Below are 22,620 nucleotides of genomic sequence, written 5' to 3'. Positions count from 1 at the left end.
ATCTCCTCTTGTAGCTCTTCTTTTCTTAGCACTTGTCTAAATCTTTTGGGCAATACTTGACTTTTGGACCCTTAAATTTCAATATTAAAATTAAATCAATTTGATAAAGAGCTTCAAAAGGTGATTAGACACTGGGGCCAGGTTTGATATAGTGCTCTAACTGCTATTACATTATTAATATTGCAATTACAAATTAAACTTTTGGTAGCCTGCTAGAATCGAAAATATCAGTTGCTTTATCTGTCTAATAGATACATTTTGCTGCAAGTAAGATGAACAAAAGAAGAAAACTCCTTTGAGGGCATATTTTGCAGTTGAAAAAAAAGAATATGTTGCAATATATATGTTATTGCAATTCTCAACATTTAATTGCAAGATTATTGAGTATTGTGATAGTAGTGTATCGTGGGGCCTCTGGTATTTCCCACCCTGCTGCTTGACCAGATTTTTAGCAAATAATGCCATTATTATGGCCTTGAAGGTTTTGAATCAACATCTTCACACTTATTGGACTGAATTGTTTGTCCAAAAGCGGACTTAAATACCCCGTTGTCTGCATTGGGAGCAACAGAAGTAAATACAAATATGTGTCCATCTCAGAGCCACACAGGAAGGGAGGACGTCTCTGGTCCCAGATTGGCAGCAGGGAAGCGTCCCGCCTCTTTACTTCCTACTTCCTCTTTTCCTGTCTGCAGCCACTTCCTGTCCTGCCCCTCACTGCCGTCAGGGATGTGTCGGCTCCCAGAGTCACGGGCTCAATCACCGGAAACATCACCAGAGTACAGTGTGTTTCTGTGTGTGCGTGTGTTATAAGACCAAGGGAATTTGTCTGTTTACAAATTGGCACAGAAAAATGTGCTGTGAAGAAACTGATTATTCGCTTTCATTCAGCTCTTATCGATCTTAATCAAATTTCTGCTGCTGTAGATTATTTTACTCAGTCTTGGAGGGGAAAGTGTCAGTGTGAATGTTGGGTTGTACCAACAAAGAGCTGAAAGAGTTAGTTTCCTGTCTTGTTTCCCTGCACTGTGGTGCAGTTGTCTTTTTAATGTCTGTTTGTGTTTCGGGTTCATGGACGGGCTTGATCCTTGAAGATGGAATCATTATTCACTTTATTCCCATCTTTATTTTCCTATTATGCAAGGTATTTTTATAAACCCAATGGCCCAGTATATATAATACTTGACCCATGAGTTTTTCAGTTCCTTTACTTCTTTCCTCTTTTTCATTTTTCCTCCCTTTATAGAACAGTTCTAACTTTGGTCAGCAACAGGAGACAGTGAAACCACATTACCATACTTTTACACATAAACTGTAGTAACACTCCCAGCAGTGTGTTCACACTCATTGGAGATTGAATGTGTTTTTAATTTTGAGATGGACTTCATCTCTTTTTAATGTTTTAGAAAAAAGCAATTGAGTGGTTTTATCATTTTAAAAAGCTGTTAACTTGTTAAGAAAAGTATGTTTTGTTTTGCTTTTGAAATCCTAAAAGCAACCTTTATGTTTTAAAGTTTTGATTCTCTGTGTTGTGCTGCATCTGCACACATCATTCAGCATAGCCGTAGATAGTGGGGGAGGTATGGGGGACACTCAGGAGTAGAGCAGGTCATTTGCAAATTATAATGTCAGCAGTTCGATTCCCAGCTCTTCCGAAAAACTTGTCAAAGTATGACAATGGCAAGATACTGAACCTCAAATAGCTCCCAATGTGGCGCCATCGCAGTGTAAGCTTGTTTGAATGGTTACTGAGGAGCAGGTGGCACGTTGTACAGTAGCCTCAGCCACCAGTGCGTGATTGTGTGTGTGAATGGGTGAATGTGACATGTAGTATAAAAGCATTTTTGAGTGGTTGAAAGACTAGAAAAGTGCTATACAAGTGCAGTCCATTTACTTCTCCCTCAAAACATGATCGTAGACTTTTATTTTGACAAAATTAAAGACATTTTTCACTTTGAAATGATGTAAAAAGCCACAATTTGTGCATAAATTTCACCAAAATGCAGGAAATAAAGTTCTCGCACTTTCCCAACGGAGGACTCCCAACCCCTTGTTTTGCGTCTCCCCAAAAAGTGGGGTAGAATTTTTTGTGAAATCTAAAAGTAACCATATATAGATATGTAACTTAAATTATTTATACAAAGTTGCTTTATTATTAACACATTTTGACCAAACTTTCTGCACATGTATCAGCAATATAGCCATTCCAAATATTTACATTTTAAATCACTCGCATAAACATTTACGCAAGCCTCTATCCGTTTCAAGCATAAGGTAGACACCCTATTTCATGACAACTAGAAACTATATAGATGGGGAGTTTTGAAAGTAGGGCAGAATAGGTTGCCAGATTTTTGGCAACCTATTCTGGAAGTTATAAAATAAATTCAGTTAAATATATATAGTGTTTTGTGCTGCCAAGTGTTCTTATCGGTTTCTGTTTCAAAATGTGAAGAATGTTAAATGGAGAAGGAGAGTCTTTTAGATTAAGCATCCTTGCATGTTCTTTGCATGTAAAGGATGTTATACTCGTCTTATGGCGTCTTATTTGAAGTTTATATAGTAATAATATATAATAGGCAGAAGGAAAACGTTCAAAAGATTTACTCAACATGGTGCAAAACACCTGCCCATTCAGGATTAAATCTATTCCCATGGGTTTCCTGTAAGCTCTCCTGATTTTTCAGCAACATACAAACACTATTTGTTGCCTTAAAAGGAAAACTGACAGACAAATCTATAAAAGACAGATTGATGAAGAGGTAGGGGGGGCGGGAGAGAGTCCAGATGCAGGGAGAGGGAGAGGGAGAGGGAGGTGTACGTGCGTTATGTGACTGTGATTTGGACATGGAGCCGTTTTTTTCTTCCCCTGTTGAAAACATTTATTAGATAGCAGCTTGATAGCAGACAGAATCCATTTGTTTTCCGAGACGTTTTTCCCTCCGCTGTGTAGCTCGGCATCCTTCATAGCTGGAGATCCTGCTGATCACTGTGAAAACAAACACGCTCACACACACACACACACACACACACACACATGCGCACACCGCTGCCAACAGATGGGCTCATGCAAATGAACACATACTCAGACTTTTAATATTACTGCTGCTAATAGAGTTTTAATAAGTTCATTGTGTATTGCTTCTGTTATCATTATTGTTTGTTATTACTATGTAGGGCTTCCCCCTAAAAGCTGATGACTGCTGCTGCTTCTAAACCACCTGATAATATGATTGCAAATTCCACAACTACAATATTAATGTACCATTTCTTGGTTTGTAGCAATTTGTGTGTTTGTGCTGAACAGTCCTGGTCATTGTTCCGGTTTTTAACGGTTTAACACATAACCAAAGTTCACAAGAGCTACTACCTTTAAGAAACTTTTAGCCGTATGCTGTTAGCAATATATACTGAGCACAACATTGGCGTGTTCTCTCTGTGACTGGGAACCTCTGGCAGAGGTATCCACATAGGGAGGGGGTCCTTGTCCGCGGAGTTTGCCATGTTGCACCACCATTTTCCTACAGTAGCCCAGAACGGACAAACCAAACATTGGCTCTAAAGATGGCCATATGGGTTTTTGTGTTGGCCAGTGTAATTAGCAGCCCCTCATTTTTTTTTCAACCTGAAACTGCTTTATTAAGTGTTTTCACCGATTTAAAAATAGCGGGTCTGTATGTTTCGGAGAGGATGAGAGCTCTGCAGATAATTTGGCTTCCAGTAAAAACCTCCTGAACGTCTGGATCTTAACATATCAGAGAAAAAAAGGTGAGCACACATCAGCAGGTGTTTGGCTTGACGCCTGTCTCTGACAAGCCAAAACAACGTTGGAGAAACACTGATTTGATCTGTGAGCCGATTTAAATCACCTTGTCTGTTTGTTTTGGAGAAGAAGAGAACTCTGTGGATAATTTAGCTCCCTGTAAAAACCTTTTGAACAAGAAATACTGAAGGAATTAATCCTGTGACACAAAGTGCAATATAGTAGCATTGAATAAAATGAATATAGTAGAATTCTGTTGTCAATCTTACTTTTAGATCAAATCTAATAAAACAAAATAACTACAAAAGTACAAACCAAATGTATTCATAGAACTTTTTAACTCTGAGCTGCAATCAACACATTTAGATCCACACACACAGTGTTCTCTTCATCAAGGCCAGTGTTTCTTATACAAACAGGCTCATAAGAACAGTGAATGATGGGCACAGGGTCCATGTTCAGGACCGTGGCAAATAGTCTGAGACCTTCCACTATTTATCTCTCTGTGTGTCTCTGCCCGAGACACTGGAGCCAGTCAGCTGGTATTTTCTGTCTCCTGACCTTGTCCAGGTGACGTATATTCGCTGCGTCACTGGATCATGCACTAAAGTGTCTCTTTTATCGTTTATTTTACTCACCATCGCTATTTTTTTCTCCCAGTCTACAGTCTAAAAAAGCATGAAGAATATCACAACTGTGAATGTTCTAGAAATATTATAGGAAGATGTTTCTTTAAGGAGTGTCTGCACCTCTCTAGTTCTCGCTTCCTCTCTCTTTCTCCCCATGGTCATCCAAGCCAAACAAGCAAGCAGCAGGAGACTGTGTGTGATTTGTGCGTGTTTTTCTCTGTGTGTGTGTGTGTGTGTGTGTGTTGCCGGACAGCAGGAGACAGAGCACTGGGTTCATGGGAATACATTGCGGGTGTGCATGTGTGTTAAGTAACTACTCTCATGTTGAGCTCTGTTGAGACCGGAGGTAAGACAGAAACTCATCGGAGCTAATTGAAAACAGACACACACATTCTCACACACACAGACACACAAATACACACACACTTGAAGACACCATGGATATTTGCGAGCATGCATGTGCTCACACTTGCAAATATCCATCCATCCATCTTTGCACAAACACACACACTCTTACCTTCATCCACACGCAAACTAGCAAACATTCCCTCGCTCTGACTCTCTCACACACACACACACACACACATACACACACACACAGGGCTATTAAACAAAGACAGAGTAGTCTTTGTCTTCAAGTACACCAAAGTATACTCCTACTGCAAGTTGGCTCAGCTCTGTGTGCGTGTATCTGTGCAGACGTGTGTGTGTGTGTGTGTGTGTTGCCAGCAGACTTTCTGAAGTCTTCTCTAATGACATCCATCTAATCCACTAAAGAGTTTCAATCCAAAACAAGATATCCCCGTTTTTAAAATGGCCGTGGCATTAGGGCAGAAATCATTACGGGATGTTTGCAGAATCACTTTGCCAACTTAAAGGAGCAGTCTGACATTTTGGGGAGTGTTTGCTGGTTTTAGTTTAAGTCAGAAAATATCAATATCAGTTTACATAAATACCATAGGCCTACATTTTCAAAAATGTCTTAGAAATACACCAAAGGTAATAGCAAATGTGATAAAAAAAAAAAAGCCTTTTGTATTTAGTTTGACTAAAAAAATTTTGACTCCAAGTACACATACTAGCTTTTTTTTCAGAGCAGTCAATACATGTCAAGGTCCTCAGAGGGTTGCGTTTGCACAGTTATCATGGCGATTGCTTAATGTTGTAACCTCCATCTGCAGAGGACAGCCTGATTTATGGTATGACGCTGGACACTTTTGCTCAACTGAAATTACGTTTTTTTTTTCAGCAGCAAAAAGTGTTGACACTTTCCTTTTATGTCAGGCACATTAAAAATGTTGTAATGTGGCATACATCATATTTTGTCATGTAATTTGAATGGGTAATTAAGGCAACCACTGGAGTCTTGAGTGTCCTGGTGTGAGCAACTTAGGGCTGGATTCAGTTAACTACATCATGAAAAAGGATGGCAGATTTTTTGATATGCTGAAAGTGCATCTCCTTGTCCACGTCCCACATTTGTTGGACGAAAACATATTCACCTTGTAGCTCCCTAATTTTTTTCAACGACCACCTCATTTACTTTTATGCACTTTCATTGTTTTCTCAACAAATGTTTAAAATCTCGTCCCCTTCAATTAACTCACTAAATTCATCAATTTTCTCAATTATCATGCAAAAAGATACAAAGTGGCACACAAATAAATACAAAATAAACATTCAGAGTATAGCATCTGGTTACCATGGAGACGACTGAGACCATTTTGCCGAAGCATAAACTGCATAACGTTGCACGGACGTTTAATTTCTGTTACCAGAGCTTTTGATTATGGTTTCAGACAAGATGGTTTCAAACTGACAAATACTGAGTTTGAAACAGACAAACTTAATGTTTTGGAGGAATATCGCTCTTTTGTTTCAGGCTTTAGTCACGGCGGCTTGCTCGGTGTGTTCCGCTGAGTCTTCAGAGTCCAAGGCTTTCACAACAGTGGCTGCGAATGGACTGACGCACTTGTGGTCAGACCTGGCCTCCGAGTTTGTTTTGCTCTCATGGCATGGAGTCATGGCCCAACAAATTCCCTGGAAATATGTTTTTTCAACTGACGTGCTCTGGTTTTAACTTCTGGTTGAACCCACTCTGGATTTCCACCTGTTTTTCCCTTTTTTTAAAAAAAGAAATATATTGGCTGGTTTTGTTTCATGGAGTCAGTCCGACTGTGCATGAAATGCCAGGAGCCTTTGGTATGTGCTGAAATCATCTCAGGGTTTTTTTGTTCATGTTAGTGAGGCCCAGGCTGTCCAGTGGAAGTTTGACTGATTTGTGGTTCCTCTTCTGTGTTCTGCATTACATTTTCTCTCTGTACATGTACCAGACTAAACTGTCTCATACATTTGTTGTGTTAATGCAACTTGTAGACAGCATGCTGACTTCAGAAAATGTAAGGAACATGTGTCCATCTGAAAGCTCTGATTTAGCCACACTAGTAGCCCAGCTCTGGGGATGGTAATGTTGGTCGGTCCACCTCTTTGATCCAGACTTAAAAATCTTGACAAATATTGGACAGATTGCCATGAAATTTAAAGGATGAATCCCAGTGACTGTAGTGAAGCCCTGAATTTTCCTCTAGCCACTATTAGGGTTGACATTTGTGGGTTTTTTTGTGTGAAATATCTCTACTACTGCTGGACGGACTGCGATGACGTTTGGCCAAGACATAAAAATGTGATCCTCTGACTTTTCATCCTGTGTCATCATCAGATATAAGTTATCCAATGCTTTAATTTATGACCAAACACCTGCAAAACATTCCCACATGCTTACATTATAAACTAAAAACATTACACATCTTACTCATGGCTATGCTGTAAAGACATACTGCATCCCCCAAATGATCATTTGTATATCAGTTCTTCTCCTCGCAAGAAAAATATTTTCTTGACAAATTTACATAACATGGATTGAGTAACTGATACAAAATGAACTGCTACTTTAAATAGATTTGTACAATCAAAAAGATGGAGGGAAAAATCTATCAAATCATCCAAAACCATAAGTGTAGCTCAATATGTGGAGTATTTGACTTTTTTTGAATTTATTTCAATTTTTTTCAAAGGAATGATCCCTGAAAGCCTGTGTAAATATTCATCACCACTCAGTTTCACAGTCCAACTCTTCAAAGTCCAAACGGAGGCCGAAATTTTTCCAGGAAAGCAGCTGCATTCTTTAAAAAAGAGACAAAGAGGAGAACGTGTTCTTTGGCACTCTGCTGTAGTTACTGTGTGCAGATGTGAGGGGAAAAAAAGAATGACTGAATAAGAAAAAGAGTAAAAAGAAATTTTGAAAACCATAAATCCAGAAGTTGTCGTAACGATTGTTGTGATGTCTAGTTTTTTACAGAGTACGGACCTGACTATTCGCTGGAAATCAGCCCAAGCTGTCGACCAGACCGAAACGACACCAAACACCTGGACCAGGTCATCAGCACCATCAAAGGTGTGTGAGTGTGTGTGTGTGTGTGTGTGTGTGTGTGTGTGTGTGTGTGTGGATTCACAGGTGCGTCTGTTTGTGTGGGTGTGGAGGGTAAACAGGTGTATGTGTGTGTGTGTGTATGTGTGTACCCTGAACCTTCGCTCACCGAAAGCCCTTTTGTCTCTGCGTGGCTCTTTTTATGTGGGGTTTCATGTGTCTGTTCTTGCTTCTATACGTCTCTGTGTGGGATGAAAGTATGACTTGTTCTTTTTTCTTCTCCTCCCTGTGGCTCTAAACATCCTTTTGTGTGTGTGTGTGTGTGTGTGTGTGTGTGAAAACACAGCCGACCCCGCTCTTTTACCCAAAACCTCGGTCAGAGTCTGTGTCTTGATACATGTGGTATATTTTTTTCTTTTTGCATCTTTCGCTTTCTATATGTTCCTTTATATGTATGTTTGTATATTAATCTGAGTGTGCGTCTGTAGCTGGGCCTTTGGTCTTGGTGCTGACAGCCCGCAGCACCCGGGAGACATCCTCCGTGAGGGTGAAACTAAGGCGAAAAGTTGAGCGGTGGGAGAATTGTTGTTAGGAGGGTGAGGCCAGGAACTAGCAAGTCTACAAGTGGAGTTCATTTCCCGAACATTACGCTGTGTATCGCAGGGTTTTTGAGATCTGAGTTTGATCATTTCAGTGTCTTGTAAATTTTGAGGATCCGTCGTGTGGAAGTGTTAACCACAGACTAACAGGAAATCCTCCCTCCTTTCCCTCCGTCAGTGAAATATTGTATTTGACACAGCAGTTATCCATTCTCTGTGTCTGAGAGAGTGACCGATTGAATGAAAGGTGCAGAAAAAAGGCTGGGAAGACTTATATGTGGCCAAAAAGTGGTCAAGTCACCATGTTTTATGTTGAAAAATGTAAGATCTAAATTTCATTTTATTCTTTATGAAAGCATATTGAAAGAGCTGAAAGCTTTAGTTGAATTTTTCTGCCTTCAAACTTGTCGAATAAATTCTGCTAACATTTCACATTTTATAGCTGTTTTTCCACACCGATGTGCCAAAAGGAATGAAATGCCACTAAATCTCTTCCCCCTCTTTTAGTTTATGAGTACACAATTGTCTCCATCAAGTATGAAGTGTGACTAGACAAAGTGACTGTGGCAGAGCCAAATTCTGTCATTCACTCTCTGCAAGTGATTATTTTGTATATGTACACGTTTTTGGAGAAATATGTCCTTGGTGTGCATAAAAAGTCTTAGATCCTTAACTGAAAATTTGGAGCAGAAACAAGTGTTGTGTTTAAATTTTTTTGTTTAATACAAATAGAAAGTTGTGACTTCATTTCAACATGTTCTCACTCCCAACTTATCATATTCAATACTTGGTCATGTTTAGAAAAAACATCAATCGTGGTTTGAGTTTAAATATGTGCATTTGTTTCTTCACTTACACAAGTTAACCAGTATGTTATATGATGTTAAAATAACTCAGTGTTAACTTTTGGTTTTACACGGGACACAAACAGCGGTCTCCGGGGTAAAAGTCCTGTGTTTGTTTGACCTATCCACTGTACCTCCCTGCTGTCCTTTATGGACTCTCACTATTTATTAATTGATTTACTTTTTTTGTTTTAAAGATTGTTTTTATGGCCTTTTACCTTTGTTGGATAGGATAGCACATTCTGTGTGCTGTGCATTCATATGCTTACAGCTTAAAATAGTTATCAGGACTTGCTCCAACTCTTCACTCAGAGGCTTTCAGTTTCTGAAAACACTGTAAGGCTTGAATCAAGCACACCAAAGGACATTTACCGAACTGTATGCCCCCTATAAATACAGCAATTAATTTTATGCAGCCCATTTGTTAATCTCATGTATCAGTGGTCTTAATTTTCATAACAGTCCCTCCACTGTGATGACCAACTCCTCACCTAACCTTGGAGGCTGGATTATTAATCAGCATGCAGTTGCAGTTTTCGATGTGATGAATATGCAGTATATCTCCCTTGAAGCTATTATGAAATCACCACTTTTGCAGAACAACATGTCGGCTACACTAAAAGAAATAATAAGTGATCACAGAGATTGGAAGGTACAGAGAGTTGGTGTTAATACCCTGGGGAGGTACTGTTTACCAAAGGCTGATAATCATATCTTTTTTACATCCAAACTACAAGGTGGGACTGCTGTTTGAAAAGCTGGTTTTTTTTCCAGTGGAAAACTGTGGCTTAGTGTGAATGGAGAGCCAAAACGGAGGGAAAAATATGTGTTCTCGAATTTTATCCGCATTAGAGCGGACATGGCATCAATTAGCGACTAAAACTTCATAAATTTAAACGGGTCATTTTGCTTCAGCAAATGACAAAAAAACCCCGTTGGATCTTGTTGCGGCTTATCCAAACAGCATTAAGTTCTCTGCTTTCGACAAACTCCAGGTCACATCAAATCAGGGGAACAGGAGTTTATTTGCCGAAATTCAGTTGGTCTGTTGGCTCGCATTAAATCATCACAACCGGAGGGGTTGAAAGTATCGCTGATTTCTAGTCATACGGCTTTTATTAGGGGCAACGGAGAGAATGGGTGGATGAATGGATGGATGGAGAGAATAAAAGAGAGGAAGAAATGAAATACAGACAAGCCAAAGATGGAAAGAAATGTGTGTTTGGGTGCCGTGCCCCATCTGATCTCTTGTTCTTTGTCCTGCCTTCAGTTAGAGTTGATTCGGCCGTAAAGTTTAAAGTCTGTGAATTTATTAAATTCATAGTTATTGCAAAAAGTATTGATTTTACAACTTTTTTCCCCCAAAAAATGTGTTTCCCTGTATCCACTTCTTTCTTCTCTTTCATCCATTGAAGTTTTGGTCCTGGTCTCAACCTGTCACATCTGTTTTATGTCCTCTTTCATTTTCTGTCTTTACTTTCATGTCTCTCTGTCTCTTCCACCAATTCCTGCTCTCCGTCAAGTCAGAAACAACTTTTTTTTTATAAAATGAGTCTGTCACACAGCGCTTCACCACACAACAAGCAGACACCAAAACCACCAACCAGAATTGAGCTTATTATAATTTTAAATATCGGAGCAAATGTCTTTTTTGTCTCTGTCTCTGATTAAAGAAAGACCCACATGTCTGCCGTCTTAACTAATGCGCACACACGCACTCGGAATAAGAATAGGCTTTAACACACACACCTCTGGGCAAACATGACATCATTGGGGTGGATAAGTTTTTCTCATGGGTTGGAAGTGCTGTGCTGCTTATAAACACTGGTTTCCCTGAGAAACTGCCCAGTGTGAGTTTGTCCGTATGTTTGTTTGTGTGTGTGTGTGTGTGTGTGTGTGTGTGTGTGTGTGTGTACCCACATCTGCTGTCTGCTGGCACGAATGGACAGTAAAGATTTGAATCTTAAAGTGGTAATCTCCAAAGTCCTTTCCCTTTTCATTTTCGTGAAGCATGTGTTACGTCCCAAACCCATATGTCTAACTAACACAATGCACATGCATCAAACACAATTTGTGCTCACTGCGCATTATTTGGTGATGTACGAAAAATACAATTTTTTTGCCAACACACAGTGATATATATTTTGACCTGAGAGTTGCCAAACTTAATCAAAAGGGTTTAACATCTGTATCGAAGCTATGTGTCAGCTACGTGTTAAGCTGAATGATAATATTTTTATACTGTAAAAGCATGCTAACATTAAAAATGTTGGGCTGATTTTGTAGGCTGCCTTTATTTTAAGATTTAGCTTAATTTAATCAGTCTATGCTGTACTTAATTAGGTATACTTGGGACCAGCTGATGACTAGTCCCCACATACCTGTTATGAAGCTAAAATATCCCGGATACAGACTTGTACTGGTGACATCATTGAGAGCTGGAGTCTGCGCAGTAGCGATATCCGTTAATTATTAAATTGTTCCTTGGGTGAAATTCATAACCTACCTGGCAGTATATATAGTAAAAAACTGTTGACAACAAATTTATTAGAAATCTACCCAACATTCGTCATTTTACTCTGGATTAGTGCTCCTAGAGCCACGTTCTTAGCGTGTCTACAAAGTTGTCAAACATCCTTTTACGACCAAGTCGGTTATTGTTACAGAAATAGTAAAAGTCAACATGTTTCTTTCACAGACCTCAGAAGCATGTTGGTTTTTTTATTATTGTCCCAATATAACCTGAATACTGAAAGATTAAACAAACAGTATATATTGTGATTAAAACATCAAGCTGAATGTGCTTTCCTAGTGTTTCCTGTTACTCAGTCTTTCCTATTGTCTCTCGTACACTCACACTGAGCGGGTGTGTTAATTAAAATGTGATTTTTATGAGGGGATAGTCAGAGGCGGCAGCAGCTGTCTGTGCGTTCACAACTCTGTGTTTACGAGACTCTGGTAGCGTGATTTCCCCAGGGGCTGCTTGTGTGTGTGTGTGTGTGTGTGTGTGTGTGTGTGTGTGTGTGTGTGTGTGTGTGTGTGTGTGTGTGTGTGTGTGTGTGTGTGTGTGTGTGTGTGTGTCAGCAGGGAATATTGCAGCGTCTTTACATCCTGCTACTTGTGCTCGTTAATTCTCCCCTCTGCTGACAAGATGCTCGTCATGCTGTACCACACTCATGCACAAACACGCACGCGCAACGTGATATAATACACACCCATACAAAGATACAGTATACAAGCAGGACATGAAACATGTTCAGAGATGAGATATGTACGCATCAAACACAAACAAGAAACATGGTGAAAGAAATACCACCAAGGAAATACACACACACACACACACTGAGTATAATACCCACCCACAGATGCTGTGATAGATTAACGTCTGCAGGTAGTAAATATCTGAGGCCCCTGTGGTTGCTCGTCACTTTACCAGAATTTACCGTCTACATCTGGAAAGCAAAGAAGAAGCAGAGGCAAAGGGTATGGAGAGAGGGAGAGTACTGATGGGGAAAAGAAAAAAGAATCTGCCACTTTATCAAAAATTTACATTTTTCAATTAAATTTTAGTCCATAAAATATCCCAAAATATTTTAAAAATGCCCGTCACAAGTTTCCAAAGCCCATTGTGACGGCAAACCAACTAACCAACACCTAATCGTAATCAGAAAGAGAAGATAATAGAGACAGAAATTATATTGTGTGAGTTAATGAATGAAGCCAAGTAAAGTTGAGGTTGTAGTCAATTTTGTATTTAAAGGAACAGTTCACCCCAAAATCAATGATATATTTTACCTCCTACATGTAGAGCTATTTATCAATCTCGGTTGTTATGGTGTGAGTTGCTGAGTGTTGGAGATATCAGCCGTAGAGGTGTCTGCCTTCTCTCCACTATAATGGAGCTAGATGACACTCAGCTTATAGTGCTCAAAGTGCCAAAAAAAAGTTTTAAAAACTTAATAGCAATCACTCTTTCCAGAAATCATGACCCAGTCAGTCAGGATAATCCACAGACCTTGCTGTGAGCAGTTTTATGAAGGAACTATTTTCTTTTAACTGAACTATAACCGCCATCCAAATTGCTGCACAGAAGGAAACATGCATCTGCTCATGGATGAGCTGCAACTTAACCTAGCTTGCTAGGTGAGCTAGCAGTAGATACATGCTTCCTTCTGCACAGTGATACTCTTGGCAGATGTTGTAGTTCCTACATAAAAGTGCACAAAACAAGGGGTTTTTTTCTTTTTTTTTTTTTTTTTTTTTTTGGCACTTTGAGCACCACAAGCCAAGATCTCCAACACTCGACAACTCACGCCAAAACAATCTACAGTAAACTGATACCTGGGACTATAGTAAGAGGAAAAGTTATATAAAATATATTTGATTTTGTGGTTAACTGTCCCTCTAAGCAAATATCCTATTAGCCTGCTTTTAGCTAGTGTTACCAACTTGTGACCGCTTTTGATCTTTTCTAAAACAGTTCCCCTTGATTATTGAGAATTTGTCAGGCTTGTGAAATTTAGCTTTGTTTGCCAACACTGCCTCAGTCAGCATCATTTCTTCCCTTAGTTCCCTCATGTGGTCTTTAAAGCTTGTGTATAAAGATAGAACCAGATATGACTCACTTGTGGCTATAATTGACTTTGTAATTGTGATTTACAGTAATCCCTGCCTGAATTTGTGGTGTAAACTATTACATATCATAAAATGTGGCCAGGGAAAGTTTCAGCCTAAAAACAGAAGCCATTGTGTTGAGTTAACACCTTTGAAAGTCTCAACAAAAAGCAATTAATTACACGATTTCCTGCTTTGTGCTTCAGTGGAAAGTACAATATTAGGCCTTGTTTAGACTGAAAATAGTTCTGCATTTTAAACACAAGAGTCTTCTATCAGTGTGCCGCAGATGAAGATGAAATAGCAGTATTCACAGTGGACCAGAAAATATTGTAGAGCAGTGAAGCTATTTTGAAAAAAAAAAACCAAACAGAAATTTAAGATTTTATATTTTGTAAAGAAACTATCCACATATTTATATTTAGGTGGAAAGGATCAGAACAAATTGGTTTAAAGCTCCTTTTTAGTATATTTGTTGTCATTTTAGTGTCACAAAAGCTTAGAACAGACTGAACAAGATACACCTCAATGTCCATCAATTGCAGTCACTAGCAACACCTAACATAATACTTTTGTTTTTGCTCCCTTATTTTATTTATTTATTTATTTTTTTTGTACTGACGATGTACTCACATATTCCACAGATACACCACGGGCACTGTTTATGATGAGGAGAGCAATTAAAGCCAGTCCCACAGGGCAGAGGGTTATGTTGGAGAAAAAAAAGGAACCTCGACAGTAATCCATGAGTTTATCAAACACCAAAACACCACACAAAAGTTCATAAACACTATGAGGAAAGGTTTTCCCACTATTATCACAGCATCAGTCATTTTCTGTGTCCACCCTTACAGTTTAGGGGTAAACAGTAAGTTTGCTTGGTGTTTTTGTGCTTCTTCCGGTCTGTCCGCAACCTAAAGCCTCATAAACGGGCTTGGCGGGTAAACACGACTACACTTTTTGCAGTTTTAAGAATTTCTTGTCGCTGAACTTTTACTCTATGCTCCAGTCCCAGTGTAATGTAAGTTAAACCACCAGTGGAATTTTCAAAGATACAAATACAGAAAGTGAGACACAGAAGAAACACATGAAAGCATTAAAAACAGATGATAAAGCTGCTGTTGTTGTTGTTGTTGTCACTGCGGGGAGAATATGACAAGACTCCACTGACAGCTCCACAATGGCCAAGAAACAGGACATCCTCTCTCACTGCGTCAGGACAATTATTCATCCACCGAGCGTGTGTGTGTGTGCATGCGTGTGTGTGTGTGTGTGTGTGTGTGTGTGTGTGTGTGTGTGTGTGTGTGTGTGTGTGTGTGTGTGTGTGTGTGTGTGTGTGTGTGTGTGTGTGTGTGTGTGTGTGTGTGTGCGCGTGCGTGCGTGTGTGTGCGTGTGTGTGTCTGTGTGTGTGTTTTTTGCAACATGTTTACTTTTCCTAATCTGGCAATTTAACATAACAATAGACAAACAAAGCAGCATTGTGTGCAGTGTAACGTATAAAGTAAACCAGCGACTAGACTTTATAATGCAGCTATTGTGTGAGAACACTTTGTGTGTGTGTGTGTGTGTGTGTGTGTGTGTGTGTGTGTGTGTGTGTGTGTGTGTGTGTGTGTGTGTGTGTCTAGTGTTTGTGTGTGTGTGTGACATGGAAACCAATCTGTGTCCTCATGCAAATGAAGTTGCAGTGTTGCTTAACGTCGTAATTTCCATATCGATTCCCCTTTTGCATGCTTGTATTTCCTCGGGAGCAACCAGGCTTACCTCAGCCAGATGTTATTTTTCATTTTCATTAGGACAAGTGTGTGTGTGTGTGTGTGCTTGTGTGTGTAAATGTGTGTATTTCTGTTCCATCTTTGCTTTCTCCTGATGTCTAATTTGTGTATTTAGCCTTTTTTCTCCCCACTTTATATAACGAATTTGACCCTTTTCTCTTCCTCCTCCTCCTCCCTGTCGATGTGTGTGTATCGGAATATATGTGTGTTCTTATATGTGTGTGTTCACCCCCTCCTCACCCCTCTTATTTCTCTCTCTCTCTTGTTTACAGGGAATTTAAAGAATGTGGTTTAGGAGTCGGCCGCCTCAGCCTCCTCCTCCACGCACACACACACACACCATGTTTCTAAACCAGGTCGATGCTCTGCGGCTTTAATGAAGACAATATGGAGCGGACCCCTTCAGCCCCGAGGCACGGAGCGAACGAGGGAGGGATGAAGGCAGGAAAAAGAGAGCGAGTTTTGGAAAACATTAGCTGAGTGTTTCCAGGGGAAAACAGTTTAATAAGGAGGAGGGGGGTGATGTGGTCGCTGTACAGTGTTCACTGTTTATAATCCTTTTGTGTTTCTGGAAAAAGGCATGTATGTTTGTGTGAATGAGAGTTTATGGTGAGTAGCAGGATGTTTTTGCACTCAGTTTTTTGGTATCGTGGGATGTGTTCGTGTACATCCTATCAGTCAGATATTTTAAACTAAATGGAAAAACAGATTTTTTCAGGTGTCCGGTTTCACGTTCACCCCGGTGCTGCTGTGATTTTACCCCCGCGAGGACGGATAAGCACTAAAACAGACAAAAAGCGAAACAGTGAGGTCCCCCATACACCTTGTTATCCTTGTAAAAACCCCGGGTTTCTGAGCAGGTCCTGAAATGAATTGAGAAACTTGGAAAGTTTACAAATAAACAGTCTGGAAAAGTTTGGAAAATAGACAAAAGTTGATTTGTTCAGCCACATTGTTTTAACCTCTGGGCAAAAGCTGTAAATTAAACATCTGGACAGAGTTTGTTATTGTCTGTCTATGGAAAAAAAACCTTTACTTTCCCTGCATATTTTCCGTTTAAAATTCCAAAGATTTCATGAACTTTCAGAGGGTTTTTGGACAAATCAGGAGTCCTAATCTGTTCTGCTGCTTGAAGATTGACAGATGCAGGTTTTCTCACAAGGACTGGAAATATTTATAGGTCACTAAAAAGTTATTTATTGCTCTGCACCGTTTTTAACAGTCACTTCCATTTCACTGTTTATTACTAAAAACATTGACCGAAGTCTTGTGAATCTGCAGGAAAAGTGGGATTCCAAAAAATGGAGTCTGCAGTGTAAACAGTTCCTCTGGTTATAAACCAAACTACTTGATCTCCACACTATTTGCCATTATATCATGTCCCCAATTACTGCATAGTTTTTTTGTAAATGCAAAGAGCTCAGTTGCTTTCTCTCTGTAGGTCTCTAAAACTCTAAAACTAGCTGCAAAGTGCATCTGATTATTCCCATGTCTGCAGAAATTTGGAGAACAGAAACATTTTATTTAATCCCCCCAGCTGTAGTGTTTGTGATGTGGAACATTAGTCACATTACGCAGCTGCACTTCAGACTAAAGAGTGACCAAAAGTCTTCAAATCCTCTGAATGACGCTGAGGTCATGTGAGAGTTTGACACAAGTGGTGAAACAAGTGAAGGCTTAATGTTTGCACCATCACAGATTTTTTTTATTTATTTTTTGTATTTACAACTGCACTAATAATCTGGAGGATTGCATCGATCATTCCCCGTTTTTAGGGCCAATTAGCTTTGAAAACAGTCCATTTTGACCATACAAATAGTGGTTTTACAAAAAAAAAAAAACATTACTTTTCTTTTGGAAACTTTAACTGCATGTTGTGGTTTTCCTCATCTCCACACTCCAATTTCCATACTTCTTCAAACTCTATTTGCTGCCAGATCTGTTTGAAAGCTCCAAAAAAAAGGCTAGAAAGTAGATTTTAAGTGAAAATGTTGGCGTAAAACTACTTAACTAAAGACATTTTCAGGCATTAAGATCATTATTTGAAAGATTTGTTTTTTGTTCCTATGTTAGAACATTTTCTTGCCGATTCTCCCCCATAAACAAGTTGATTTTATCCCTTTAACAAGCTGCTGACTGAAAGAAAAACATGTTTTAACCTTAGTAACTTCAGTAAAAGTAACACTTTTAAAGGTAATTTCCACCACAATGTTTAAATCTCTGTATATGTATGTGATAATGAGAGCTGCAGCAGTATACCATTTTCAAGGTATACTGTGGTATGAAGACATTTGCTTTTCTGCGGTATTGAAAAGAAAATCTTAAATTGGAATATCTTAACATAAATTTCAGCCATTAAAATGTTTGACAATTGAAAAGAAAGGATTTTTTTATGTTAATGCATATGTTTTCACAGAATGACTTTTTTAAATAATCTGTTGGCATTTTTTGATGCACGCACCACGGGCAGACAGGAGAGCATGTTGTTGTCATGTGTCTGCGCTGCGTGTTTAAGTGGTGATTTATGCAGTGTGGGCTGCTTAATAGAGGCTTTAATGGAGAGCTTTTGAAAGAGGAACCACAAATGTCGGGCAGTTTCCTTTAGAAGTGATGTTCCCCAAATTAATGGCCTGGAAATTCACACCAAATGTAGGAGTCACCAGTTGGAGCTGGCATGTGCTGAGCAGAAGTGAGTGTGTTCAATGTGTGTGTGTGTGTGTGTGTGTGTGAGTGTGAGAGGGAGAGGATTCCCTGTGATCTTTATGAACACTGCTGCGGTCACCTCAGTGGTTTGAGCCCAACGTAGCCGAAGCAAATGAAACTCATTACACCGTTTACGAGTTCGGAAAAGGAGAGACGATTGAAATTCTATCTCATAAACTCGGGGGGGGGGGGGGGGGGTTACACGGTGATCGGGCTGAGGGGCTGTAAACATGAGAGACGTGAGAGACTTTGTGTGTGTTTATGTAGTTTTCTTTGCTCCGCAGAGTCAAATTAGAAAAACTTGAGGGGCCTCCAGGGGATTCAGGGCACCGCTGGAATCCCTGGATTGCATATTGGCAAAAAGCAAAAAAAGATCGATGTCTTCTATGGTGACCCGTACAATCTTATTTTAGCAGGAAACTCTGTCTTCTAGTTGTTTACAGTCAGATATGTGGCCAAGCAAAACTAAGTACGTAATACCAAAAAATACCAAAAGCTCTTGGGCTCATTTCTCTGATGTTTTGTTGTCATATTCTAATACCAAAACTTTCCCATGTCTTCAGTCGCACTAAACACTTATGAAGCACATTATTATGTTTCAAAACAATACCGTAAGACTTACATCCATAGTTGACAATTCTGCACTAACCATGTATTCAAAGTCAATGCAGAAGTAGTTTGTAGCTTCACAAACCTGCAGACATTTGCATTTTACTAACTGAAACTGTGTTTTAGTTGGACCTTAACCACAGTCCCTTTGTCACAATCACAATCTTTCCCTTTAACTACTAGTGCATTGCCTGTTCAAAATTTGCCTTTTCCCAATGGGAATAACTTGGCCTCTGATATTTCTGCTTGCAGCTTTCTTAAGAATCGCTCATACAAACAACTTCAAAGCAATTCAACACTGCACTACCTTGGACATATTTTCTAGCAATGCTAGTCTACAAGTTTAGTTGCTAAAAGAAAATGCTGGCACTGTATGTGTTTGCAAACCACAAATATGTTATTAAAATTATTATTAAGTGACATAGTGTTTACAGCTTCAAACGTGGGTGTTTTGTAGCAACCCATCAGCAGGGATAGTGCCACGAAAAGTGGTTGTTTTTTGAAAGAAATGTTGGTACTTTTTCTCCTGGGATTGTGCCCCCATTTGTGAAATTTTTAGCCAAAATAGGATCTTTTCTTAACCATAACCAACTGCTTTGTGTGCCATTTAGTGGTTTCAACTTAGTTTCAGCTTATCTATATTAATAACATGCAAATATATGTGGTTTGCGGAAACATATAATGCCAAACATTTTTTTGGCAATCGGGTTGGTGTACTCGTCATTTGCTAACAGCTTGCTATTTCGGACCTGGCTATTTCCAGGAACACAAGCTTTTATTAAAAAAAAATACAGTGCTGATGCTTGAAATGTTTGAGTTTGATTTAGTTTAACATCTCGGTTCTCTCTGTCCTCATCTGGTTTTGAGTATACTATTGCAAGCGGCACAGAGCAAACTGTAGCCAGCAAGCTGTTGGGCAAATTAAAGTTAATAGTTAATAGTCTTAATATTCTAAATTGTGTACAAAACACTCCACTAACGAATATGTTTTGTTGATCTCAAGAGCTCACACTTGACACTACACCTCCTATGGTCCTCAGCAATACACTCACCAAGTGTTAAAGTCGATCGAATGATCAAGACTGTCAAAGTACAGAAAAACAGAGACCCCTACCTTTTTAGTTAGTTACTGAGCACAGAATTGTATAAATCTTGGACACAAATAACATGTCACTGAACATAATCCAGGATTTTGCAGAATTGGTAGGATCAACATTTTTGTCTGGCAATAGCATTGTCTGTTTTGACCAATGAGCCCCCCAAGAGGGGGCTTTACTGAGCTCTTCGAGGAAGAACGAAAACTCAGAACCCCCTAAATCTGTAATAACAAACAAATTTAGAAGCAGCAGTTGTAGTGGGACACAGAGTTTCGAGAATATTGAACAGTACAAGACTGCAGTTCAAGAATATGCTCCAGGTGCACAGTCCTTAAGGCCTCAGTCTGCTTCAGGCAAACCGAGTCATACAAAGCCTAAAGGCAAAAGTGTTTTTACATTTTGCGACACTCAAAGACGAGACAAAAACCTGCAAGATGTTTCACACTGCCTGCCAAATCTCTCTCCAAGAAGCTTGATGTCAATCATCAAGTGCTTCAGTGATGTTGCACATGAGAGAAGTAGTTGAGTGAGAGAAAAAAAATGAGCATCTTAAAAGTTAAAACCTTACCTACTTTCCACCTCTGCTCATGCTGCTGCACAAACTGTGCTGTGAATTAGACGAGACTATCGGCTTGTCGGTTCGGAAAACTAATGAAACAGTTCCCTCCAATTCTGAGGGAAGACAATTCGACGAGCACTTTTAAGGATTCTGAGGGTTTTTCGTCTTTCTGTTGGTGCGCAAAAGCAAACTACTTTCCTACAAGTTTACATTAAGTATACGGGGTTAAAACACAAACAATTCACTAATTTAATGGCTGTAGAATATCTTTTTATGTCTTTAGTATTAGACTTTAGTCATTTGCTAAGTTCGGTGGATAAAAATGTAGGTCCATTAAAGAAAAGCTCACTGTCTCATCACTTTTTTAAGAACAACTGGTCCCAGTCAGGCTACTGTACATGTTACATAACAGTTGACTACTTGCAGCCCCATTTTCATGGAATTTAAATTACCTAGAGACAAGATTATGGAGACTTTGTGTCATTTCAAAATCCCACATAAACCAGCCGTGTGATGCAACATATTCTGTAAAGGAAAAACGATCTTCCACATTACAGTGAAGACGGAGCTTCTCTGCCAGCATTGAGCTGTAATTTGTATTTGGCTCAAATTGTCTTCCTCTGGATGCATCCAGATTTGTTTTTTTCCCATATGAAAATGGCAGGCCGTGTTGGAATCTATGGAGTAAGTTTTTGGATTCAGTTTGGTTCAATAGGAAGGTGCTGAGTTGTTAAGTCTTATACAGTTGTATCCAAGGCTAATTTTGTTATGCTCAGACACTCCATCAGTTTCTTTAAACCTTGATATAGCTCCTGAAAAAGTTAATTGTCAGTTCAAAAACACAGAAAGAAATGATATAACTGCAGCTAAACAACTGGATCCACTGAGATCTAAAAGTTCTCATTCACTGGGTTTCTTCTGCACCTTTCCATGACAAAAAACAAACTTTTCCAACGACTTTTATGCAAATCAGTGCCGGGCCCCTTCACCACTCAGCCCATGCTTTGAATAGTGTCATCTGACCCTCGCTGTTGATTAGTTTAGATAGACCAAAAGCCTCGTTCTTCCTCTTCCCTTGTTTTTCTTTGGTCACTGTTGGGTAAAAACTTTTTCAGTTGTCTAAACATTTGCATAGGGCTGTTTTAAAGATAGTGAAATTTCCAAAACATTGCAGAAAGGATCTTATTTTGGACAACAAAAAGAACCTAAATTATCAGGGAAGCACATGCAGTGTTTAAAGGTGTCATCACTTTCAACAAAAGTCCCGTTGGTGTCCTGGCAGTCTGACCAACATGCTATTTGTCCTGCTAAGATGGAAATCACAAACGGTTTGTTTGATTTGCATAACGTCTCCCCTCGGGGGAACAAAGCGGCGGGGGCCCACCGTCTATACGTCCTCCTCCTCATCAACATGTGAAGTGTCTGCGGTCAATGGCGGAGGGGATTTACTCGCACAATAAAGACAGATGCCACCTTTTATCTGCTTAACGGAAGAGAGGCCGAGCGCGTGGCACTTGACCACGCCGACGCATGTTGTTGGCGCGTAATGACGTCCTCCTCTCCACAGACTATTGACATGAATGCTGAATGGACTTGTTCTTTTTTTAGCAGGACGTGGGGGAGGGAAAGAGGAGGTTTTTTAGGGGAATGAATTGATGGAGGTTCCCCAACGACACTTTGGGTGATTTTTCTTTTTTGCCCCCCAAACAGCTTTTGTTTGTCCTTTATGAATAAAATAGGCTCAGAGGAGAAGAGAATCTGTTTTTCAGCAGATCTGGTGTTGAGTCTGAGGTGCTTTAGTGACAAACTTTTAAACATTTAAACAGTCCAACAGGCCTATCCTATAACCACAGACAGTCGGCTATCTCCTCTGATACCTGATATTTAGCAGAAAGTAGTTTAAATTGTTGCTTTTGCTTCTAATAATTCTGGAGCAGGGTGTTTCACTGTTACACATGAATACAAATAAGACTAATTTGATTGATTGCTAAGAGAAAATTGAT

At 39.5% G+C, this 22,620-nt stretch overlaps 1 protein-coding gene across 1 annotated transcript in view; it reads left to right on the top strand.

The window, feature by feature from the left end:
• The window catches only part of hdac8 (histone deacetylase 8), a 35,105-nt gene extending 12,589 nt beyond the window's left edge, over positions 1-22,516 (top strand). The window contains exons 10-11 of the mRNA XM_042512464.1: positions 7,741-7,846; positions 15,922-22,516. Coding sequence (XP_042368398.1) covers positions 7,741-7,846; positions 15,922-15,944 — 129 coding nt within the window. The 3' untranslated portion in view covers positions 15,945-22,516. The remainder of the gene's footprint in view (positions 1-7,740; positions 7,847-15,921) is intronic.
• Positions 22,517-22,620: the final 104 nt, after the last annotated feature.

This window comes from Plectropomus leopardus, chromosome 23 (assembly GCF_008729295.1).
Source record: "Plectropomus leopardus isolate mb chromosome 23, YSFRI_Pleo_2.0, whole genome shotgun sequence".
In the NCBI taxonomy this organism is placed as follows: domain Eukaryota; kingdom Metazoa; phylum Chordata; class Actinopteri; order Perciformes; family Serranidae; genus Plectropomus; species Plectropomus leopardus.
This window is presented reverse-complemented; position numbering and strand designations above follow the sequence as displayed.